At 35.4% G+C, this 26,526-nt stretch overlaps 2 protein-coding genes across 8 annotated transcripts in view; one reads left to right on the top strand and one right to left on the bottom strand.

The window, feature by feature from the left end:
* The window catches only part of usp28 (ubiquitin specific peptidase 28), a 38,819-nt gene extending 37,992 nt beyond the window's left edge, over positions 1–827 (bottom strand). Inside the window, exon 1 of the mRNA XM_087301192.1 lies at positions 690–827. Coding sequence (XP_087157318.1) covers positions 690–737 — 48 coding nt within the window. The 5' untranslated portion in view covers positions 738–827. The remainder of the gene's footprint in view (positions 1–689) is intronic.
* Positions 634–24,619, top strand: htr3b (5-hydroxytryptamine (serotonin) receptor 3B). Of its 7 annotated transcripts, none has more exons than XM_087301254.1 (10): positions 634–1,466; positions 1,713–2,011; positions 2,419–2,585; positions 2,927–2,971; positions 5,558–5,667; positions 10,515–10,684; positions 10,909–11,066; positions 17,493–17,703; positions 17,813–18,019; positions 23,610–24,619. In XM_087301254.1, the coding sequence occupies exons 2-10, from the start codon at positions 1,975–1,977 to the stop codon at positions 23,873–23,875; spliced, it is 1,371 nt and encodes a 456-aa protein (XP_087157380.1). In that variant the 5' UTR covers positions 634–1,466; positions 1,713–1,974; the 3' UTR covers positions 23,876–24,619. The 7 variants fall into 7 exon arrangements, with proteins under 7 accessions (XP_087157380.1, XP_087157386.1, XP_087157384.1 ...); XM_087301260.1 differs by having other exon boundaries at positions 895–1,466; positions 2,927–2,961; positions 23,634–24,619; XM_087301258.1 differs by having other exon boundaries at positions 895–1,466; positions 2,927–2,961; positions 23,610–24,613.
* The last annotated feature ends 1,907 nt before the right edge of the window (positions 24,620–26,526 follow it).

The following is a 26,526-nucleotide window of genomic DNA, read 5'->3' on the forward strand; positions in this document are numbered from 1 at the left end:
GAAACTCTGACAGCAGGTGGGAATGTCGGCATGGCTGTGGAGGAAGCCAGACACCCTAGACTGGGAGCAGGAGACATATATGGTGAGCTGGAGGCCTGTGAGCCACACTCAGAGCTCTATTTTGGGCCTTCGACACAGATAGCGCTTGTGTTTATCATAAATGAGCTTGAATGACACACAAAGACAAGAAAAATGCCATAATTCCTATATTTTATCCAGAGGATGGCATTTAAAGCCTAGAAGAATACATAAAATAAAATAAAATAAAGCACTTCAGAATTCCAATGACTACAAAAGGTTTGCTGAAGTATCATAGCTTGGAAATAAAATCATGAAACAAATGCATACTAATACTAATAATAATAATAAAATGCTGAATATTATCTTTCATTTCTAGAAAATTGTGCTTTTGGATTTTGTGTAAAGCATGTCAGAACATACTGCTTTGCTGATGCTTTTTAAGGAAGAAACTTTGAATTAAGAGTCGTTCTGGATATAATTAGTTTAAATAAATAAGTCTATAAATTCCAACATATTTTCAGATGTTTAAAACGTATACGTTCTATGTAAATTAAATAGTGCAAAATATTCAGCCTACAAGCAAAATAAGACAGTTACTGTATCTGCTGTGTCACTGTGTGATGTCATGAACACAATTTGAACGCATTTTTCTTTCCAAAAACACTCACCGAGTTTTCAGACGTTTCCCCATGTTCAAATTCTTGTTCAACTCTCATGGCAATATCTCTTTTATAAATAATTCTCCAGACTGATTCGCCCTGAATCCAGAGTGTGACCTACTCCATATGCCCCACGGACACACACACACCCACACAAGTGCACAAATGCCGAGAGGGACAAACGCTCAAGTGCGCGTGCTGGGAAACGTCGTGCGCGCGCTTGGTAAACTGTCATTGAAATGTGAAGGTACGTCAACCGGCTAACCCGTAGCCTACTAGTATTCATGACAGAGAATCATTAAACGAATTTAATGAATAAATAGTTAAATATAAAGACTAAAAATGATAAAGGACTTAAATTCTAATTAAATACATAAATGAACTTGAAATTTCCTTTTTTGTAATTTGGTTTAATTTCGTTGATGATAGCTATTCAGTTCCTTCTTTTAAACCTAAAACTTTCTATAGGATGCTATTATTCAATCATTTGTGTTCGGCTTAGTCCCTTTATTCATCAAGGGGTCGCCACAGTGGAATGAACCACCAATTTATCTAGCATATGTTTTACACAGCGGGTTCCCTTCCAGCTGAAACCTAGTACTGGAAAACACCCATACACACTCATACACTACACGGCCAATTTAGTTTATTTGATTCACCTAGCACATGTCTTTGGAGTGTGGGCGAAACCAGAGCACCCAGAGGAAACTCACGCCAAACATGCAAACTCCATAGACAGCCAACTGACCCAACCGGGACTTGAACCAGCAACCTTCTTGCTGTGAGGTAACAGTGCTAACCAGTGAGCCATCGTGTTACATAGGACGCTAAGATATTTGTGTATATTCATTAGATTAGTCAAAAACACATTTTGGAACTAGTCAAAATAGTTTAAGACTACGGTACAAAACTTTGCACACCCGCAATGAATATGTAAAACATATTGATTTAATTTGATAAACACATGTTTCAGATGACTGTATAATTATGAATATGTATTTATGACTCATATACTTTACATTATATGTTTAGAGTTTGTGAATCCAGCAGTCAGAGTACACACATCCTATTTACTAAACCCAGATCTTCTTACCATCATAATGGAAAATCAATTTGCCTGAGTGCCTGAGTGAGTTGCTGTCGTGCGTTTGTTGCAGTCATGCATACAACGACTGTTCTGAAGCGCCTTTGTATTTTGCTGGAATAAACGTCTCTGATTATTGGGTGAAATTTTAAAAGGTAGTGAAAGTGATTTGAGTAAGTTTGGGTTTTCTTCTGGAATTGAATCATCAGGATGAGTCCTGTCCTCTTGCTGTCTTTGTTACTGTCAGGTAAGTCCATTGTTTCTTGTTTTTTTCTGTATTATTTATAGACTAATAATTTTTAAAGCTGCTTGCATTAAAACTTGACACTCAAAATATACACCAAAACTACAAATGTTTAAGATTACATAAAAAGTCACTTGACTTTTAGTGGCAGGTTGTGTATAAATGTGATTTTCATGGTATGCGTGTGAATAAATTCTGTAAAACAATCTAAAAAAATCCTTGGATGTTTTAATCCAATGTTGGGTGAAATATGGTCAAACCCACCAGTTGGGTTGAAAATCTGTGTTGAAATTTTATTTTAAAAATCATCCCAATATTGGGTTTGTCCATATTTTACCCAGCATTGGGATAAAACAAGCCATCATTTTTAGAGTATAATCTTAAGCAAGATCTGCAACATTTCTTTACAGTTATTCCACTGGCTGAATTAGTCCCGGAAAAACCAAAGAGATCTGCTCTAAACCAACTCACCCGGTTACTGCTTCGCAAGTACAACTGTGGAGTTCGGCCTGTCCAGAACTGGACTAAACCCACTACCATTTACATTGACCTTATCATCCAGGCTGTCCTGGATGTGGTAAGAGCATTTCAATTTTTGGTGTGATACAGTGTAAAAATACTGGATTGTTGTACCGTTGGATCAAAGATGGACAAATACAAACTTTGTGTTAATAATTGTAATTTAAATTAAAATGGGAAAACTAACCCAACATACTGTAGGTTTTGTCCATGTTTGAGCAGTATTGGGGTACATTACAATAAAACATTTTTTTAGAGTGTACTTGTGTTAAAATAACGGTCATACTATAACCATTATTTTAACACCAAGCTTTTTAAATACAATGGAACATTAACTTTTGTTAACTAAATGCATTTAAATTGGTCCCAATTCAACAAGTTTCACCCATCTTTTCACAGGACGGACAGACTCAAAAAGTGACCACCAGCATCTGGTATCGCCAAGTTGGTATCAATTATTTTGTCTAATTAGTGGTAATGATACTGATTAAATTAGTTGCATGTTTATATATGGGTAAAATTATAAGCATCAAAACAAATGCAAAAAACAGCTTTAATATTTTCTTGTTTTCCTTTTTATTTTTTATATTTGTGAGCAGATAAAATGACCTCAGTGTTACAGAAAAGATTTACAGAATATAACCACCAAAATGCAAATAACAGTTTATATACTAAAAAATCTTATCAGGTATTATCTAAAACAAAAATATTTGATGACATATTAAAAGACTAATTTAAGCATCACAGTGTAGTTCAGTTGTATTTTTAAATAATTATATTCTTCAAATCATTTGCCCATTATTCAGCAAGCCATTTGTATTCACGTAAAATGTAATAAAATGTATTATAAGCACTTATTATTATTTATTTAAGCAAAGGTAAAAGGTTTCATGATATCTGCAACACTGAATCGTGATGAAACACTATTTCACCTATTTTTACATTTTATTTTCACAGAAGTTCACTGAAATATTGAAGCAGATTTTTAACTTTTTTAAATAAGCTTTATATAAGCTCACTTTTTTTTGGCTTATTTAATTTGATGCAGACACCAAAATGAGATTTTACCCATATGCCAGTACAGTTGGTTATTGTTGGTACCTGTTTTAAGTGCTTAAAATCAACCCTTCAGATCTTTGATCTTAACCAGAATATTTACTGTAATTCTAAATATTTAGTAGGGATGAACCAATGTATTGACCACAGGCAGATATTGGATTAATTTAAAGTTATCGGCAATCAAATTAATTTTATTTCTTATAGCAAAATCCTTAAATACTTGCAATATTTACATATAGCAGCAGCAGCACTGGCTTTAATTCTTAAGTTAATTAAAATAATGTTCTTACTGTACGTCAAATCAATTTCGTAAAAAAAAATTAAATAGCGAAAATCTTTTCTGACGATTGTCATATTGTAATTTGTTTTTTTACTTGTGCCTTTCTTAAAATGTTGGAAAGTTAAATGTTAAATAAATCCAATCCATGTTTAGTACAAACAATTAAATGGAGAAAAATATTAGCTAGTTAACGTATATTACGAATAATCAGTGGTGTAAAGGAACAAATTACAAATACTCAAATTACTGTAATTGAGTAATTTTCTCAGGAATTGTACTCTACTAAGTAGTTTTAAAAATGTGCACTTTTACTTTCCCTTGAGTACATTTTTAGTGCAGTATTGGTACTTTTACTCTACTACTTTCCTTCAATCTGCAGTCACTACTTTATTATTTTGTATGGGGATTAGAAAAGAGGCAGCGCAGTAGGTAGTCGCAGGTCGCAGGTTCGAGCCTCGCCTGGGTCAGTTGGCGTTTCTGTGTGGAGTTTGCTTGTTCTCTGCGTTGGTGTGGGTTTTCTCTGGATGCTCCGGTTTGTCCAAAGACATACAGTACAGGTGAAATGGGTAGGCTAAATTGTCCGTAGTGTGTGTGTGTGTGTGTGTGTGTGTGTGTGTGTGTGTGTGTGAATGAGTGTGTGTGGAACCCAGAGATGGGTTGCGGCTGAACGGGCATCCACTGCTTAAAAACGTACTGGATAAGTTGGTGGTTCATTCCGCTGTGGCGACCCCGGACTAATAAAAGGACTAGGCTCGAACCAGCGACCTTCTTGCTGTGAGGCGACAGCACTACCTACTGCGCCACTGCTTTGCCGGTGTATAATATGTATAATGACATATAATACGGATATTACTGTATGCAACACACAATATTATTATCTAAATCTGAATTGGTCAGAAAGTTTTTCATATCAATGAATCCCTAATATTAAAGAGATTGTTCACCAAAAAATTAAATAAAAATGATATCATCATTTACTGCACCTTTAACTTGTTCAAAACCTATTTTGAGTTTTTTTTCTTTTGTAAAACACAAAAGAAGATATTTTGAAGAATGCTAGACATTTTTTACTACACTATAATATCCTGGGTTCCACACAATCAATTTGTGTTGGAACAACATGAAGGGTTAGGATAACTTATTCATTTTTACAAATTTAAGTAGATTGAAAATAAAACAATTATGTTTGTTGCAAAAACCTAGTAGGTCGACAAACAGCAAACATCATTTCTTTTAATGTAATGACGTTGATGTGTCCAAACAACCAGCAGTCTTCAAAACATATTCCTTTGTTTTCGACAGAGGGTTAAAACTACACAAAGGAGAGTAAAAGATAAGTTAATTTTTATTTTTGGGTGAACTATATAAATTGATATTTAATTTACTAAATGTAAATATTAATATATATCAATGGGTTTTACACGACACATACCTGACCTTCCACATAATTGTCAGTTCCTATGGAAAAAAAAAGAAAAAAAGAATGAAAAGGTTTCATAAAACACATTTAATTTAAAACTTTCCGAGGCAGGTCCCGGAAAGAAAAAACACATACACCATATACACAGTAATGTGATTTTAAAATGCATAAAACCTGATATCCGTTGAGGGCTGAACATTTAAAAGATCTGAATCTTCCTCACGGGACCTGCCAGGCGGCAACAGTAAACCGCATTACTCTAATGTTTCAGATATGGAACGATGAGTTTCTTGTTTGGGATCCTGACGAGTTTGATGGAATCACTGAAATATCGCTGTCCTCGGATGCCATCTGGGTGCCTGATCTCATCATAAGTGAATTGTAGGTACATGATAGATGCACCTCTCCAGCTCATATCACAGACTCCTTTTTTTGTGTGTTGTGGAAATTAATTTTGTTGAGATCTCTCTCTCTCTCTCTCTCTCTTTCTCTCTCTCTCTCAAATTGCAGGAAAATGGTTTATTTGTCAATGTTTGAATTTAATTATAGGTTAAAGGTAGTGGTGTAAAGTAACAAATTACACAACTGCAATTGAGTAGTTTTTCTCAGGAATTGTACTCTTATAAGTAGATTTAAAAATGTGTACTTTTCCTTTCCCTTGAGTACATTTTTAATGCAGTATTGGTACTTTTACTCCACTACTTTCCTTCAACCTTTAGTCACTACTTTATTATTTTCTTTTCTATGGGGACTAGAAAAATCAGTTCTGCGATTCCTGTTCAATCACATCATACAGGTAAATCGCATCATAATGTACTCAAGACATGGGCGATTTATAATTGCAGCAAACTGTTTGGAAGCATTAAAAGTGTCCAAGAAGATGTTCAAAATCTTTATACGCAATGACCGAGAGACTGTTTAGATGCATGTCACTGATGAGAAGATGACGGATGTTTACTGTATGATGACCGAAATGGCCTTAAACAACTAGCAGGCATAAGATTTTAACATGATGTCAGATTCACATTGTACCCCAACGTCGAGAGGACAATGCATTTTTTTTTTTAAATGAAAGTTGGGTTGACGTCAGAACCCAACGTCAGGCTGACGTCAATGTCCAACGTCCAACTTAAAATCCACCTCTAATGGTGTTACAGCTTGATGTGTGTGAACGTTAAACATTATGACGTCTATCAGATTTTAGATTTTGGTTGCCATACCTGATGAATAAATGGCAGTATTTTACGTCAATATGAAGTTGCTTTAAGATGTTGGCTCGACGCTGGATTTTGGTTACTTTGTAACACAACCTAAAATCAACCAAAAATCGACGTCATTTGACATTGTTATTGAACGTCAAAATAATGTTTTCTTTAGACACTGCCTAGAGATTGAATTTTGGTCACCTGACATCACGACCTAAATCTAACCTGCTGGGCAATAACTAAATGCACTACAGAATGTTACGTTTACACACATCCTCAAATTGCATGTGTGCATCAACTTTTTGCAGCGTAATACTCACTACTCTTAAGTACTTTTAAAAGGTCTATACTTTTTACTCATACTTTGAGTCATATTTTAAACATACTTTTACTGTACTTGCAATACTTTTTTGGGCAAGTAATGGTACTTTTACTTAAGCTAGATTTTTCACTACTCTTTCCACCACTGATTAAAGGTATGGTTAATTACTCACTATTTATTATTTTTTACTGTTAAACACAAAAGAAGCTATTTTGAAGAAAGCTGAAAACCTGTAACCATTGACTTCCATAGGTAAAATAAATACTATTGAAGTAAATGGTTAGCTTTCTTCACAATATCTTCTTTTGTGTTTATCTAAAGGAAGAAAGTCAAACTGGTTTGGAACAAGTGAAGGGTGAGCAAATAATAATAATAGAACTGTTGTCAAAATCCCTTTAAGCAAAATTTGTGATTTATATGAGTAGAAAAAAAATAAGATGGGTTCAGATCAAGATATTAACATATATTTTTTTAGGCACAGTCAAATCCAGAATACTATCCAGAATTGATTTTCAGTTTTATAGTTCAGCAGGCAATACTAAAAATAATTGTAAAGTATTGAACAGTGTTGAAATTAAATGTGTTAATATGAGGCACTTTGGTTGATGGAAATTTGTATTTTTTCTTCTGAGCGTACATGTTAAAAGGGTAATCTTACTTCATTGGATTCCGTGTTTGTTTGTTTTTTTGTATGATATTAAAGGTAAATGATCAATTATTTAAAGTGCCTCTCTCTCTCTCTGTCCATTAGCCAGTGGGTCAAGCAAAATTTGCCAAATTTACCACAAGAAGAAATGAAACTTCACAGGTTAATCACTCAAAAAAGACAACAAATAATAATTTACAGAAACAATATAATGCCAAACTGGCTAATAGAAGTAAAATCAAAAGAAAGCAGTATTACTTATTTACTACTTAAAAAATATAAACACACTCTAAATGCAATAATGCAATAAGCTAAATTGGAAAAAGTGTGTGTCTGTGTGAATGAGTGGGTTTGTGTTTCCCAGTGCTGGGTTGTGGCTGCATCCACTGCGTAAAACACAAGCTGAATAAGTTGGCGGTTCATTTTGCTGTGGCAAACCCCTGATTAATAAAGGGACAAAGCTGAAAAGAAAATTAATGAATAAATAATGATAAAAGTAAAGTGATGCACTCACAGTTTTATCATACGTTTGTTGTCTCCACAAATCTCTTCTGTATTTAACCCCTTACTTTTTATTGTTTTATAAACTACAAAACCTTTTATTTTATTTATTATATTTTTCCTCAAAATCTAACATTTACCTTATGATGTTGTTTTATACTGTATGCCAACTTGCTTTTAAAGCATCTATTAGTGTCACCATCCCGCACTCTGTCTCTGTTCCTCTAGAGTTCCCCATGTTCCCTCCCCTGCTTTGGTTCTTTCTTGTGTGTACTTGTTTATTTAATTTCTATCACCAGTGACTTGTACTTTTTTCACCTTTTTTTTATGTTAAAGCCTTATTCCAAAATGGATTAAATTCATGAATTTCCTCAAAGTTCTACACACAATACCTCATATAATGACAATGTGAAAAATGATTTTTTGAAATTGTTGCAAAATTAAAAAAAGAAGAAAAAAAAATCACATGTACAAAAGTACACAAGAATTCACAGCCTTTGCTCAATACTTTATTAATGCACCTTTGGCCGCAATTACAGGCTCAAGTCTTTTTGAATATGAAGCTACAAGCTTGGTAAACCTGTCTTTGGGAATTTTTGCCCATTCCTCTTTGCTGTACCTCTCAAGCTCTATCAGGTTGAATGAGAAGCGACTGTGTACAGCCATTTTCAGATCTCTCTAGAGATGTTCAATAGGACTTAGGTCTTCGCTCTGGCTGGGCCACTCAAGGGCATTCACCGAGTTGGTGTGAAGCCACTCCGTTGATATTTTGGCGGTGTGCTTTGAGTCATTGTCCTGCTGGAAGTTGAACTGTTGCCCCAGTCTGAGGTCAAGAACCCTCTGAAGCAGGTTTTCATTTAGGATGTCTCTGTACATTGCTGCATATATCTTTCCCTATATCCTGACTTCCAGGTCCTGCTGCTGAAAAACATCCCTACAGTATGATGCTGATGGTATTAGCCTGATTGGTGCTTGATTTTCTCTAAACGTAACGCATGGCATTCACTCCAAAGAGTTTAATTGTAGCCTCATCAGACCAGAGAATTTTGCTTCTTATGGTCTGAGAGTCCTTCAGATGCCTTTTGGCAAATTCCAGGCGCAGAGTGGCTTTCGTCTGACAACTCTACCATACAGGCCTGATTGGTGGGTTGCTGCACAGATGGTTGTCTTTTTGTAAGGTTTTCCTCTCTCCACAAAAGAACGCTGGAGCTCAGACAGAGTGACCATCGGGTTATTGATAACCTCCCTGACTAAGACCCTTCTACCCGATCACTCAGCTTAGATGGCCGGCCAGCTCTAGGAAGACTCCTGGTGGTTCCAAAAATCTTCCACTTAAGAATGATAGAGGCCGCTGTGCTCGTTGGAACTTTCAGAGCAGCAGAATTTTTCTGTAATCTTCCCCAGCCTTGTGCCTCGAGACAATCCTGTCTCAGAGGTCTACAGATAATTCCTTTGTCTTCATGCTTGGTTTGTGCTTTGACATGCACTGTCAACCCTGGGACCTTATATAGACTGGTGTATGTCTTTTTAAATCATGTACAATCAACTGAATTTACAACAGGTGAACTCCAATTAAGCTGCTGAAACATCTCAAGAATGATCAGTGGAAACAGAATGTACCTGAGCTTAATTTAGAGCTTCACAAAAAAGGCTGTGAATACTGATGTACATGTGATTTTTCAGCTTTTTTATTTTTAATAAATTTGTAACAATTTCAGACAATCTTTTTTTCATATTGTCATTATGGGGTCTTGTGTGTAGAATTTTGAGGAAATAAATGAATTGAATTTATTTTGAAATAAGGCTGTAACATAAAAAATGTTGAAAAAGTGAAAAAAAAGTGTAGGACTGGCAGGATTACATTGGTGCCATGACCCTGATGGGAGTGAGGTTAAGGTGGGTGAGTGTAACAGAGACCAGCTAGTTAAGTGCTGTGCAGGTAAATCTCAGTGTAGGACCGGCTGGGTTACATTGGTGCCGTGACCCGGATGGTAGTGAGGTTTAGGGGAGTGAGTGTAAAGGAGGACAGCTAGTGAAGTGCTGTGCAGGTAAAGCTCACTCCTCTGACCTCTACGAAAAAAGGTGCTCTAGTGATGAACGGCAGAGGCCATGGTCTTTATCCTCCTTGGTAGAACAAGCAACTTCCATGTGGAAAGTCACCGGTTCGATCATAGCTCAGAGCGGGTTAAGTGGTGTAGGACCAGTGGGGTTACACTCACTCATTTTTGAGTCAGTCCCCTGTGAACTTGCCTTGTGTTCTCTTGGTCTCCTAAAATACATCTAGTAAGACTCTTTTGTTTTCCCTGTTGCTTGCTGCCTTATGGTTTATTTATTTATTTATTTTTTTATAAAAATCTTTGTTTTCTGGATCTTACAGATCAGTAAATGATGTTAAAACATTTGCCCAATGGTGGTGTTATTGGAGAATATGAGTATAGGAGAAGTGCAGTTGTATACTGGATTATTGTGAAGCTAATTCTATTGTGAAATGAAAGAGTGATATATTAAAGCTTGTTTGTTACAATTTCATCTCTCTCTCTCTTTCTCTGATCAGTGTTGATGTTGGCAAATCCCCAGTCATCCCATATGTTTATGTCAACTGCTCAGGAAAAGTAAAAAACTACAAACCCATCCAGGTGGTCTCAGCCTGTCACCTGGAGATTTACGCCTTTCCTTTTGACAAGCAGAACTGCACTCTGACCTTTCGCAGCTGGCTCCATTCAGGTAATTGACTCTCTCATACGCAGCATGCGCTTTCACTCCTTCGCAAAACAAGCTGGCCTCTGTAAGAGCAGAATTGCTGTGATTACTGAGCGCTTTTGATCAGCACTGGTTAGAATCTCTTTAAAAGCTGACATATTTTAAATAAGCTCCTCACAGCATATTCGCCAACATAAACACTTATTTCAGCAACAACACAATGAGCTGCTGTTGTGTTTTTCTGACAGTGAGCGAAGTGGATTTGGCTCTATGGAGGCCTGCTGAGGAAATCGCCAACGACACCAGAGAGTTCATGAATGATGGAGAATGGGAGCTGCTCGGCGTCCCTTCACGCTACTGGACATTGAATCTAGAGGACAGAGACTACGCACAGATTCAGTTTAATGTAAGGAGGAGTTCCGTCAGGAATATTACATACAATGGAAGATTTAGATTCAATTAAATTCACAATACACATTGTTTTAAAGTAGTTTCATTGGTTACATTTTACAAATAGACGTTAATATCCATTGTATACAGCAGGGAAGATAAGTATTGAACACATCGTTTTTTTAGGGGAAATAGTATTTCTAATGGAGCTGTTGACATGGAAAACAAACAAATCTGAAACATTTGTTATGTATAATAACAATAAAAGGACACAAAGAGAAAGTACTGAACTACTGAAACGTTTTAAATACTTTAAAAGGCTTTTTTGGTGATGGCAGCTTAATGATAACTCTCATATGGAGAATAAAGTCCCACAAATTGCTCAGGTGTGAGTTTTTCACAAACTTCAACATAGTAAAAATCTTGATGGTTCTGTAGGTCTCGTCTATTAGATCTGATCTTTAATTTGTATTTTATATTGGATTCAAGTTAGGTGATTGGGCATTGGGAATGTGGGCCATTCCACAGCTTTACTTTCTTTCTTTGAAAGCATTTGTGAGTTTCCTTGGCTGTAATTCGGATCATTGTATTGCTGAAACGTCCACCCTGGTGGATTCTGCAAATGTAGATGTTGGACTGAAGCTGCTAATATTAATTTACAATGAGGAAAGGTGGAGGGTAATTTTATTGTTAAATATTTTTAAACCTACAAGCATTGGATTGGGGGAACATAAGATTAGACCATCACTACAATTTTCAAATCATTTTGTCTCCTTAAACTCCCCTGTTTCTTACAATAGACTGCAAGCTCATCTATCTGCTTACAAACATAAGCGAGTCCATACCTTACAAAATTTTCTTTTTCAGTAATCCATTTCAATGACCAATTATGAAAATATATAAATACAGTCAAGTCTGAAAATATTCATACCCCTGGTAAACTCTGACTTGAAGTTACTTTTATTCAACCAACAATTATGACAATGTACAAAAGGTATCAAAATGGAAATGTTATGGAAAAACATTTCATAACATTTATTTACATTTGAACAAAAACTTTAACCCCTTCAGCACTGAATTACGTTTCTAGTTTCTGAAAAATGTAAATGTATGTCTTCACAGTTCTCGAGGCTCTCATAAACGAGACCAAATTATAATGATAAAAATTGAACATCCTTTAAGTATATATATATTTGTCCATTTCAATGGACATCAGGTCAGAACAGTTGTACTTCATGAAAAGAAACATTAGGATCTTACGATTTTCACAAACATTTAGGATTGTAACATTTTTATTTAAATTTTGAGTTTTTTGTTGTATAGATTGCTTCTTGTTTATAGCAAACTTTATCTCCATCTTCGTCATTTCTCCATTTTATCTCCACATCAGAAATATTTCCATCTGGTATGTGCTCAAGAACTTCAAGATCTGTATATTCTGCATATGAGATTGTTTCAGAAATGAATTAATTCATCGATATATTCTTTTTTATATATAAAAAGCCATCTAATGCTTGCAATGTTACAAAAGATTTGTAACTTTAATTAGTAAGAGCAATCCTTCTGTTTTTATATACAATATATGAAATATTGGCAAAGATATCAATATCAATAAATTGGAATAAAAACATTGTAAATGTGGCTAACTCTGTGTCTGGAGTGAAGTGATGCCATGCTGCTTTTCAAAATACCTGCAAACATTTGGTGTCTAGGTGTAGGGGTGAGTAGCCTGAATAACACAGTTAAGTAACTGTACTATGCACCAGGTTTCGAGCAGCTGCTGCGTTCAGATACTACAGTATACCCATCTAGGGGTGTTATAGATTGTACCAAAAAGCTGATGACCAGGGGGCATAATCACGGAGGTTTTCCAGGAAAAATAACAAAATGGGAGGGTGGCGGGAGATGGGTCTGAAATACGGGAGACTCCCGGGAAATGCTTTTCAATGTAGTGGAATTTTTCAAATTACAACAGTCCGAGCCTTACAGTCTTTTGACTGGATGACAATCGTCAACTCTCATGGACTGCAGGCTTTAAATTAGATGAAATGCTCAGGAACCACAAAAAACATGGGCTGACATGAGATGTCCATTCTAACACAGGGTGCGAAGGGGTTAAGTCAGAATTTGCCAGGGGTATGAATAATTTTTTCCATCACTTTGAATGCTATTGTTTTTTTTGTTTTTATTTTTACATATTCTATTAGCATTTTTAATATATTTTCCTTTGTGTATTAGTTTTTATTTACATGCTATTTATTGATGATTGTTTGTCACTTCGTGGTGAACAAATTTGACTTGCACTTGCTGTTTGCTGTATGTTAATTCTGTGGACTGACTGAGACATTGAGCACGTAACAGTCCGCCGAACACGCTAGAGTATTGATGCCAGTCTGACATGTGTCACAACCCTTCTCCAACCTTTGCATGGCTGTTAGTGGAGACACACTAATGCTAATAGATGAGGCTTAGCGGCAGACAACACACAGCTAGCACGATGATAATGAGACTGTCTTTCTGGCATTTGATCAATGAGCGTCGTGTTGGGTTGTAGGAAAGAGCCAATAGCTCAAAGCTCGTGGGCAATCCAACCCTTTTCCACCGAAACGTGAAACGCTTGTGTACTTTGATTACCTTTGCTCTGCGGCTCATTGCCAAAGCCATTTAGGGATCCATATTTGTGCTTTTACTCATTGGCCAAATGGGTGGGGAACATGTTTAAGTCGGTATGAAATTGCTCTTTGTTGCGCTGTGAAAGCTTTAAGCGACCTCAAATAAGGCAAGTGTAATGGATGGTCCTGATCCAGACGAGGGGCAGAGAAAGTAAATAGCTCTGAATGATCAAGACGCTCAAATCTGCCTTCTCAGGGGGAGCTGAGGTGTGGGGAAACAATTTCAGCTCTAGAATGAGAAATTGGACTGATTTAGCAAATCCAGGAAATGGTGAGAAAGCTTAAGCTTGTTATGCAATTCCCCTTCAGACACGGCCATTTCTGACTGCTCCCAGAACACTTTTCTCCGAGGGCTAGTAATGGAATAAACATTCAGGGGTATAGAAGACACTCCAAATTGATACTCCAGTCAGCACACAGGTACTCAGTTAAATGTACAAGTACTGTGTCTGGCTGAAAATGTACTAATTGCAAAAATAAAAAAAGAGCAAAAAAATATATATATATTAAAAAATATTCATTCATTTATTCATTTTCTTTTGGGCTTAGTCTCTTTATTAATCTGTGGTCATCACAGCAGAATGAACCGCCAACCTATCCAGCTCATGTTTAATGAATCAGATGCTCTTCAAGTTGTAACACATCACTGGGAAACACACTCAAACACTCTCATTCATACACATAGACTACGGACAATTTAGCCTACCCAATTCATCTGTAGTGCATGTCTTTGGACTGTAGGGGAAACCGGAGCACCCGAAGCAAGCCCACACGAAAGCAGGGAGAACATGCAAACTCCACACAGAAATGCTAACTGACCCAGCCAAGGCTTGAATCAGTGACCTTCTTGCTGTGAGGCGACAGCTTTACCTACTGTGCCACCACGTCGCCCCTTTAAAAAATATAAAAGTGCAATATCTTTGTACAAAAAAGTCAAAGTAGCCTAGCAAAAATAAAAATGAGACAGGAAATCCCAGCCTGATCACATGAGGAAATTTAACTACGTTATACATTGTCAGAAAAGTGGCTAATTCATACAATTGAATTCATATGAGAATCTATGATTTTTAAAAGCGGGCATGCCTCCAAACCCCAGCCCTAACCCCCACTGGCACATGAGCAAATTGCTCTAAAATTTACAAATAAGATTGTTTGCATGCTAAATTAAAAAGTTACAAATTGCCATGAGATTGTGTTGGAAATTTGACTCAACTTCTAATCTACACTGTAAGAAAAATTGTCAGTACAAAGGCATAAAAACAAACAAACAAACAAACAAAAATAAAACATAATCCTTATTTCCTTTTGCTTTTTCTTGTTCACTCAACTTTTGAAAACATCAGCTGCACTGACCTAAAATTATTTCAGTAATAAAAAAAAATAAATAAATTGGGTTAACATAAGGTTATTAGTTTTCTGGAGAGGTGAACTACTCTGTAACAAAACTTTTCAAGTTGTGCCAACTGAACATTTTTTGTCTGCAGAACTGGAATGTCTGAAGATAATTGAATAAAACAATCAAACAAAAAACACATTCTTATTTCCTTTTATTTTTCTTATACTCAACATTTTTTATTATAATTTTTTTTTCACCTTTAATTGGACAACAGAGACTATAAACAGGAAAGCGTGGGGAGAGGAGAGAGAAAAGAATCAGCATACAACCCCAAGGCGGGAATCGAACTCGGAGTGCCATGTGTCAACACACTTGATGCCTATGTGCACTCAACTTCTGAAAACATCAGTTGCAATTGAAAAAGTTGAGTGGAAAAAAAAACTCTTGTGGAAATTAATACTAAGAAATAATACATTATCAGAACAAACAAACAAACAAACAAAAAACATAGTTTAATTGAAAAAACAAAAACAAAAATAAAGACAACAAAACATTTATTAGCAAGAATTAAAAACAAGACAGGAGGAAAAACCAAAATAATGGTAAAGGCATGGCAGGATGAACAGGGAAAATGCTTTGTAATGATTCACATGTGAAACATGCATTTCTGTTTTTTTTTCAATTGAACTTTGTTCTGATAAAGTATTATTTCTTAGTACCAATTTCATTAAAAAGCTTTTTGTTCACTTAACTTTAGACATTTTAGATCAGGTGCAACTGATGTTTTCAAAAACTAAGTACGCCTCTTCGCCAATGGTGTAGTGGTTAGTGTATTGACATGGCACTCTGGTGTACACAGTGACCTGAGTTTGTTTCCCGCCTCTAGGTCCTATGCGGATCCTTCCCCTCTCTCCTCTGCCCACCATTTCCTGTCTATACTCTACTGTCATATCAATTAAAGGTGAAAATAATCTTATGTTAATCCAACTAAATGTTTTATTTATTACTGACAAATAATTTCAGGTCAGTGCAGCTGATGTTTTCAAAAGTTGAGTGAAAACCAAAAGGAAATAAGAATTGTTTTTTTGTTGTTCAGGCTTAATGTTTTTTTTTTTTACAATGTTTGCTTAATGTTCAGAGCACCAAATGTTTGTATTTGTCATTTGTTGTTATTCCACCAAATGTCTGAAACTAACACATTGGTTTTGTGTTTTCAAAAAATTTAGAACAAAAATGTCTGAAAACAAGTGGCCATTTTTAATAATTTTATGCAAAACTAAAAAAGAAAAATATACTAAATTACATTTTAATTCAAAAATTGGGAAGAAAAGCGATCAGTAGTTTACAGTATAAACCAAAAATTATGTTTTGACCTTGTGTGCTATTGGGGATGTTTACATTCACTTTGGGGTGATTTTGAGTCTTAATTTGGCCACAACTTTCTCTGTGTTTCAGCAAACGGAATGATTTTGGTTATTTTGATGCAAAATTTGGGAAAATGCTTAGAATTTTTTCAAAAACCCAACAACACTAGCTAAATTTACTACTCTTTTGTTATGTTGGTGGCTGATTTTGCCCCATTGACTTCCATTATAATAACATGCATTGCCTCAGCTTTCAGAACATAGTAAAAATAGTATTTAGTAAACAGTCTATTTAGCTACGCATGCTACAATTTATTTTTATACTCCATAGAACTCCATCTAAAAACCAGAAACATTTCCGCACAGGCCTTCAGTATCTAAAGGGTTAATGCTACCAACTGATGATCAACAGTAAAAATGACAAATTTTAGCAATGCCCCCCCCCCCCCCCATCCCCCCCCCCCCCAAAAAAAAAAAAAAAACACCAACAATAAATAATGCAACATCAATTGCTGTCAAAGCTTTGCAATAAGAGAAAATGTAATCAAAATGTAAGTGAATGGGGAAAAAAATTGCCAATTTTAACAGTATACACAAGGGTTATATCCAGAAAAACTAGGATCTTCTTTGATGTTAAGTACACATGTCTGATGGTCTGTTTGCCATTTATATTGGGCTTAAGATCAAATAATGTAACTAGTAGTACTATAGTATGCAAAGACAATTATGTAAAGATAATTAACTGTAAAAAATAATCCTTACACTTGAAAAACTGTGTATATATTTGTTTTTAAATATATATAAACACAGTATAAATTTATTTATTTACGTATATATGTATTTTTGGGTCATTGTGTAACAAGTTGAAGACTTTTTTAAAGTGGATACAGTGGTTCACTTTATTAAGGTGTCGTAAGAAGTAGTTTCTTAAGAATTGTACTCAAGTACAAACAGTCAGTTTGAATTGTAAAAAATACACTTACACTAATGACGAATTAGTATTTTAAGTCATTACGTAAGTATTTTACACTTTTGTAAACATCACCAACTCTTTCTGTTTCCTTCTTGAGGTGCTGATCCGCCGGCGCCCCCTGCTGTACGTGGTAGGTTTACTGATCCCGAGCATCTTCCTCATGGTGGTGGATGTCATCAGCTTCTATCTGCCTCCAAACAGCGGGACTCGCATCACCTTCAAGACCAGCATTCTCCTGGGTTACACTGTAATCAGAGTCAACCTGATGGATGAAATCCCAGCTACAGCCATTAAAACACCTCTCATTGGTACAGTGCATCCAGAGCTCTTCTTAATTAGTGTTCACCTATTAACAACACTCTTGACAGGCGGCAATCGCACCTCACTCATCAAAACTGTCTGCCGTTTTTGCCACAGGGGTCTTCTTTGCCGTCTGCATGGCACTGTTGCTGCTGAGTTTGGCCATGTCCATTTTTGTGGTGAAGCTGTTGCATTATAGTGAGAAGGAAGTGAAGGAGATGTCCATGTCTGCTTGCCTACTGGATAAATATGGCTCAATGGACCAGAGCCTTGAGAGCACATTCACTTCCATGAAGACGCTGGATGAAGTGGACCAATCAGGGGGTAGGAGAGAAAGTAAACAATGCTTTTATTATGCTTTCCAAAAAGTGACCCTGTACAATAAAACCAGTCTATTTTTTTTCAAGTTTATATTTATACATTACATGAAAGCTAAATAAGTAGGTTTTCCATTGATGCATGTTTATTATGGTATGACAATATTTGGTCTAGATACAATCATTTGAAAATTTGGAATATGAAGGTGCAATAAATGTCCAAATATTGAGAAAATGGCCTTTAAAGTTGAACAAATGAAGTTCTCAGCAATGCCTATTACTATTCAAGAATTGAATATTGATATAGGGTGGCACAGTGGCTCAGTGATTAGCACTGTCGTCACATAGCAAAAAGGTCGCTGGTTTGAGTCCCAGCTGGGTCAGTTGGCATTTCTTTGTGGAGTTTGCATGTTCTCCCCATGACTGCTTGTGTTTCCTCTGGGTGCTCCGGTTGCCCCCACTGTCCAAAGACATGCACTATAGGTGAATTGAATAAACTAAATTGGCCATAGTGTATGAGTGTGTGTGTGAATGAGTGTGTGGGTGTTTCCCAGTTTTGGGTTGTGGCTGAAAGTGTATCTGTTGCGTAAAACATTTGCCAAAATAGTTGGCAGTTTATTCCGCTGTGGCGACCCCTGATAAATAAGTGGGTAAGCTGAAGGAAACTGAATAAATGAATTTTGATACATTTACAATATGACATTTTTATTTTAATATCATCATTACACATGATCTTTACCTAATATTCAATGAATTTTTTTCGACATAATAGTATAATCAATCATTATTCATTACAAGGTGTAGTAGGTGATTGTCTTCAGAAGCATTTTTGTTGTGCTGGTTGAAAGTCTCTTCACAGTCTAATAGCAATGATTAAAGTAAATGATCTAAATGTATTGATATGTATTTTTACATTTTGGGTAGTGCATAAAACTAAAAAAATGTTCATCCAATTAAATAGTCGGGCCGACATCTTTCATAATTCCAACAAGTAGGCCAAACTGTCTGTCAGCAAATGCAGATTTGAACAACTGCGCCTTTAGTACGCAGCTCTGCCGACCGCCGTTTGTGCTGCGCGTTCATGAAAGAGGGAGAGAGAGCACGTGCGCGCAATCTGTAAAAACCTGCTGAATCAAAACTTTTTAAAAACCTGAATCAATATTGGACTTACCTTTGCATGCTGGAGCAAGGATGACACAATAGCTGAAGGATTTCTCTTAGACAGGTTTTTAAAACAGTGTTCTGTTTTAAAACTATTTTAGCTTCACGCAAAGCTGATGTAACGGTAGATGTTGTTGTTACAAATTGGTTATATCTTCACATGAGTGTTGTTCAGCCACTAAAATCTTCCGGTTTGATCAGACTATTTTCAGTTTCATAAGGGACCTTTTACAGCATCAATAATGTAGATTTTAATTAGTTTAACAATAAAACAACATTAAATACTGCTATTCCGCCTAGTCTCCCTATACTGTTTACCATGCAACTCTAAATATTCACTCTGAAATAGAACGTCAGCTTGGCTTGCTCACCGCCGGACAAGCACTAGTCGCTTTTAACACATGAGAGAGTGTTCTTTTGCTGTGCTCGTGTTTCAGGAGGCGTGGCTCTAGACGGCAGGGGAGGGACTGTGATTCAGAGATTTATGCTAAGCTGTTAGCATTGTGGAAGATCACCTACTGCATCTTTAACCAATACAATATATTTTGGAGGGTGTCACAGTGGCGCAGTAGGTAGTGCTGTTGCCTTACAGCAAGAAGGTCGCTGGTTCGAGCCTCGGCTGGGTCAGCTGGCATTTCTGTGTGTAGCTTGCATGTTCTCCTCATGTTAGCATGGGTTTCCTTCGGGTGCTCCGGTTTCCCCCACAAGTCCAAAGACATACGCTATAAGTGAATTGGGTGAGCTAAATTGTCTGTAGTGTATAGGTATGTGTGTGAATTAGAGTCTATGGGTCTTTCCCAGTCATAGGTTGCAGCTGGAAGGGCATCCGCTGCGTAAAACATATGCTGGATGAGTTGGTGGTTCATTCTCCTGTGCCGACCCCTAATTAATAAAGAAACTAAGCCGAAAAGAAAAGAAAATGATTCAATTCATGAATATATTTTGGGTTCATGCCAAAATTAAATAATGAAATACCCGTGATATAATGCATTAATAATTAATAAAATTTGAATAATATATATGTAAGGTACAATCTTATACCTATGTATTACGACAAGGATTAATTGATGATCAGTGATTTATTTACAAATGAGGAATAGCTAGACTAATAATAGCTGTATGTGTCATTTGTGTTATGATATCATTAAAGATTACACAAAAGCTTCATTCTGTATGCTAAAATCGTGGCAAATTCGATGGTCAATCCATTTATTTAAAAAAGATAATGCTAAAGTCATGCTATGCCACGACATTTTAATGTTTCACCTATGTTAAAAAACATAAAAATAAATAAAAATAAATTGTAATACAAATTGTATTAGGACTTTATTCATTCATTTTTCTTCGGCTTAGTCCCTTATTAATCAGGGGGCGCCACTGTGGGTTGTACCGTCAACTATTCTATCATATGTTTTACGCAGAAGATGCCCTTCCAGCCACAACCCAGTACTGGGATACACACATACACTCATTCACACACACACCTATAGCAAAACCGGAGCACCCGGAGAAAACTCGAAAACTCTAACATGAACATGAGGAGCACATGTAAACTCCACACAGAAATGCTAACTGGTCCAGCTGGGACTCAAACCAGCGACCTTCTTGCTGTAAGGTGACAGTGCTAACTAGTGAGCCACCGTGCTGACCCTTGTATAAGGACTTATGGTTCTCAATTGTCAGAATAATTATGATATGAGAATACAGTAATTTACAATATAGCATGAACGTATCTACGCCCTGTCATACACATTTGTTGACCAGTGAGAAACCATTAGAGGAGGGGCCAGCTGTCAAGTGAAATTGGACCAAAAAAAAGAGGCTATAGTGACTAGAGCTGTGACAAAAAAAAATCTATCTGCTGTTCAAAAAAAGCTCAGAATCAATTCAAGAAAGTATAGTAATGTATTTTCAATCACTGCTTTAAACAGCTTTAAAACCTTTGTGAATGACTTGTTTCGAACTAGTCATTTAAAACCACATGATTCCAGTTACTAAGCAAAAACTTTAGATTTTCAAAGATGATGCCCTCATATTAGCTATGAGTAGCTAAAAGTGCCACATGTAATATGGTAGAATAGTCCTGTCATGTAAATAAAAGAGCCAATCATTAATGGTGAGTTCATCATGTCACTGCAGCTTTCTTAAGAAGCTCAGGTTGCTATAGAAACAGTCTGTGTCCAAAATCTCATACTACTACACAGTATATGAAAAACAGTACGATTGTCTGAAGTCATAACAAATATAAAACAAACAGTACGTAAGAAGTATCCACATGTTATGTTAAAGTCTGCATGATATCTAAGTTTACAATGTTTATTTTACTAGCGTACATTGTTAGTCATTTGGTTAAGAATTAACATATGCTGTAAGTAATGCTAAAAAAAAAACTGTTTGTTTTAGTAATCTTTAATCAAAATCGAACCATTTGTATCTGCTCTATAATGGCAGCCTTTCTCTGATGATGTCAGTTTGAAGGCTTCTTGAAAAATGCTTAGCCACACCTCTCCAGCCATTATTTTGCTGCGAGTGCAAAAATAAAACCCCGCAACCCACTCAATATTCTGTTTTAGTTAGAAATATGTCATCATACTGCAGCTTCTGAATCACACAGTTTAAAGTGCACATCCAATAGACACTTTACTATCCCTTGAGACCACAGGAAAGGGTTGGTGAATGGAAATGAAATGATGCAACTGATACTGGAAGATCACGAGAATAACACTTTAAGCATTATAATATTGGGACCTAAGATTTTTGAAAATGTTTGTTACTTGACTGTACTAAAAATGACCGCAGGGAACATCATCAATGCAAGGCCTCTTGCCCTCCACCTAAGGGGTCCTTGACCCCAGCAAGCTACCCAAGGTTAAACCTTTAACAAAGTTTGTCTGGTTGCTAAACCATATTGTTTTCCTCACTAAAGTGAATCAGTTTAGGGTTTCTGGATGCTTAAAATTATACCAAAACCCATCTTATTTATTGTATATATGACTAATTCTGCAATCATGGGTAAATTTTACGCAGCAACTTATTTCTTGTTCTCATAACTCAATTTTTCCAGTTGCCACAACTTAATTTCTCTAGTTACTGCAACCTAATTTCTCTAGTTCCCATGGCTTAATTTTTCTAGTGCCAATTTTTTCATTGTTACTACAACTTAATTCCTCTAGTTCCCTTAGCTTCATTTTTTGGTTGCCGCAAGTTAGTTTTTTTAGTTACTGCAACTTAATTTCTTTAGTTCCAATTGTTATCTTTTTCTAGTTAGTGCAACGTAATTTCTCTAGTCCCCATAGCTTAATTTTTCTAGTTAGTGCAACTTAACTTTTTTGGTTTCCATAGGATAGTTTACATTTTCTAGTAACTGCAGCTTAATTTCTTTACTTCCCATAGCTTAATTTTTCTAATTGCAGCAACTCATTTTTTAGTTACTGCAACTTAATTTCTTTTGTTCCCATAGCTTAATTTTTTCTAGTTAGTGCAACTTAATTTCTTTAGTTCCCATTGTTAATTTTTTCAAGTTAGTGCAACTTAATTTTTCTAGTTAGTGCAACTTAATTTCTCTGGTTCCCATAGGACAGCTTTAATTTTCTAGTTACTGCAACTTAATTTCTCTAGTTCCCATAGCTTAATTTTTCTAATTGCAGCAACTTATTTTTTTAGTTACTGCAACTTAATTTCTTTTGTTCCCATTGTAAATGTTTGTGGTTAGTGCAACTTAATTTCTCCAGTTCCTATAGCTTAATTGGGTAACACTTTACAATAAGGTTCATTAGTTAATTCATTTACTAACATGAACTAATCATGAACAACACATGTACAGCATTTATTAATCAAAATTTAACATTTACTAATGCATTATTAACATCCAAGTCCAAGCTTGTTAACAATAGTTAATGCACCATGAGTTAACATGCACTAACAATGAACTACTGTATTTTCATTAACTAATGTTAACTAACATAAACAAATACAGTAGTAAATGTGTTGTTCATTGTTTGTTCATGTTAGTAAATGCATTAGTTAACATTAACTAATGAACCTTATTGTAAAGTGTGACCCTTAATTGTTATACTTAGTGCAACTTTTATTTAACTAGTTCCTGTAGCTTAACTTTTCTGAGTTGCCCCAACTTAAATTGTATTGTTACTGGAACTTAACTTCTTTAGTTCCCATAGCTTAATTTTTCTAGTTAGTGCAACGTAATTTCTCTAGTTCTCATAGAATCTCAATTTTCTAGTTACTGCAAATTAAAGTTAACAAAGATTGAGATCAATTAAACACTAACAAAGATTATGTAATGCTTAACTGATGCATTGTTAATCTTTAATTTATTTTAACTACTAGATTAACTAATGTTAACTAATACATCATTGTAAAATACTGATATACATCATGTGCTTTTAATATTTGTCCTTTCTGTCTCTTATATTCAGGCTATGAGTTTGATCTCTCTCCAGAGCCAGACCTGTTCTCTCTGACTGAAGTGTCCAGCAGTGAGTCTCCACTGGAGAAGATTCTACAGGAGGTGATGTCTCTCAGACTGTACCTGCAGGAGGAGGACACAGAGGCCACGTCACAGTCTTACTGGGTGCAGCTGTGTCTGAAAGTAGACAAATTGCTCTTCTGCATCTACTTGCTTCTCGTCTTCATCTATGTTATGACCCTACTGCTGCTGTGGCATTCCTGGAGCTCAGCCTGAAAGTCTAAATCCGGTGGTAAAGAAGAGCTGTAATGAAAAGAGAAAGAGAAACACAAAAGCAGAGAGTTTAAGGGTATAGTTACACTTCATTTTTTATTTATTTATCCCCCACCCCCAACCCTTAAAAGTTGTCTCACAACCACTGTTCCAGAACATTTGAAGAGGTTTTGGATTATAGAAAAAAATGCTGTGAATAATGGCTAGTTTCTTGCTGCATACTTATTATGTAACATAAGATCTCAATGTATCATCAGAAGCTTCTGGACTCTTAAAATGCCATAAATTTGCATTTTATGAATCAAGGATCACAGTTTCATCCAATAAGTTTCTACTGTAAAAAATTACAGGCTAAACATCATTCTCAACATTAGTTTTAAAGTTTTAATGCATTTCAGTTATTAGTATTAGAAGATTAATTATACTTGAGTAAATTGACTAAAAAAAGAAAATTAAAAAGAAAATTAACAAAAAAAATATTGTTTGCATACTGAGACAAATATATAGTAGCTGGTACCTGAACTTTTCCTTTTGGAATATAAAATAGCTGTGAGCAAGTTGTTTTTGTGTAGTGTGTGATTTTTGATGTAAAGAAACTTGTATTTGTATATAATCTTTTGCTTTCTGTCAATAATAACGCTGAAATATTTAGCATTTTTCATTGCACTTAAAGGGAAGAAACTGTCTTATGGAAATAAATTACCATTAATAAACATGGAGATGCCTATTTATGTTGTTATCACTTTTTATAGCTATGTCCATGGTGTCTTTATTTCTTAATGGTACACTGTATATTCAGTTGAATAAAAAAAAGAAAAATCTGTGTATATTTTATATAGAGTTGAAGTCAGAATTATTAGCCCTCCTTATTAGCTCCCCTGCTTATTTTTTTTTCCCAAATTGTGTTTAATGGAGTAAAGATTTTTTCAAAACATTTCAAAACATAATAGTTTTAATACCTCATTTCTAATTAGTGATTGATTTTATCTATGTCATGATGACAGTAAATAAACACTTCTATACAGCTTAAAGTGACATTTAAAGGCATAGTTAGGTTCAATAGGTTAACTAGGCAGGTTAACAAGAAGCTAATAATTTTGTCCCTAAAATTGCGTTTAAAAATTAAAAACTGCTTTTATTGTAGATGAAATAAAACAAATAAGACTTTCTCCAGAAGAGAAAAAAATCTTATCGGACATACTGGGAAAATTCCCTTGCTCTGTTAAACATCATTTGGGAAATATTTAAAAAGAAAAAAATCAAAGGGGGGCTAATAATTCTGACTTCAACTGTATATCTTAAATATTTTCAATGACAGCGCTTCCACTGTATTTGCATGATTACTGGGGTACAAACATAACCATGCATAACACAAATAGAACACAATAACTATTACTATTATTCATTCCTTCATTCATCCATTTTCCTTCACTTTAGTCTCTTTATTCTTGTTAATTTAATATTTGGTTTTATTAAATTCATACATTAATCTGATTGAATATTTTTTCCACAAAGGTTACTAACACAAATGTAATTTTAAGGGCAAAACCAAACAATATTGAATGCTTAAAAACAAATGTTAACATTTTAAGGAGCATTCTTTGAGAAAAGAATACTCAGAGTCATACAAAATTATAAGAGTGAAGATGTCCCTTCCTGTACTGCTACATTATCATATATCAAGCTCCAGCTTCCTTACCGAAAGATAAACCACAATCACCTTTAGATCACTACCACTACAATACATTTTCATTACATAGCTTCTCAGAGCCAGGCAGAAAAAAAAAACATAATTCAATTTCTCATCAAAATTCTGATAATATTGTTCTGACGCAAATCTAATCACCTGCCTATTGCCAGGCTAATTAAGTCTCATCATGGCTGGGTGAAGTATTAGATCACAGTTTAATGTAGTGCTCTAAGTGCTCATGGAAATTGACTTGAACTTGTTTGTGAAATACGACACGCGTGATGCCAAAGGTAGCTGTAATTCTTATACACACGTAGCTTTTGAGTTATTGTAAGGGCATTATCAGTTCAGAGAACATATGACATTGTTTTATGCTTTTGAAAATATTTAACAGACTATTATTATTATTTATTATTTATATTATACAGATAGATTATTACTGTGAATAAATTGTTAGGGCACACTTTAGTGTATGGACTAGTTTAGACTATTAACTAATAATCATGACTATTAACCTCAAATAAACATACTAATTTGTGCTTGTTTTTTTTCTTTTTATGGAATGTTATTAGAAATTGAACTGCCTCAATACTTCATGGCATAGATCCAACAAGGTACAGGAAATATTCCTCAGAGATTTTGGTCCATATTAACATGATATCATCATGCAGTTACTGCAGATTTGTCGGCTCCACTTCCATGTTGTGAATCTCCCGTTCCAACATATGCTCTATTAGATTGAGTTCTGGTGACTGTGGAGGCCATTTGAGTACAGTGAACTCATACGAGCTTTATGACATGCCGCGTTATCCTGCTGGAAGTAGCCATCAGAAAATAGGCACATTGTGGTCATAAAGGGATGGACAGGGTCAGCAACAATACTCAGGTAGGCTGTGGCGTTGACACACATGCTATTAATGGTCCCAAAGTGTGCCAAGAAAATATCCCCAACACCATTACACCC

Source organism: Danio rerio, chromosome 21, assembly GCF_052040795.2.
Source record: "Danio rerio strain M-AB ecotype USA chromosome 21, GRCz13ab, whole genome shotgun sequence".
Lineage (NCBI taxonomy): Eukaryota > Metazoa > Chordata > Actinopteri > Cypriniformes > Danionidae > Danio > Danio rerio.

Excerpts from the sequence above, each read along its gene's own strand:
- htr3b (XM_087301254.1), top strand. The coding sequence starts at position 1,975 with ATGAGTCCTGTCCTCTTGCTGTCTTTGTTACTGTCAG. Across the intron at positions 2,586-2,926 it reads TCCAGGCTGTCCTGGATGTG|GACGGACAGACTCAAAAAGT; the intron begins GTAAGAGCATTT and ends ATCTTTTCACAG. Across the intron at positions 17,704-17,812 it reads CATTAAAACACCTCTCATTG|GGGTCTTCTTTGCCGTCTGC; the intron begins GTACAGTGCATC and ends TTTTTGCCACAG.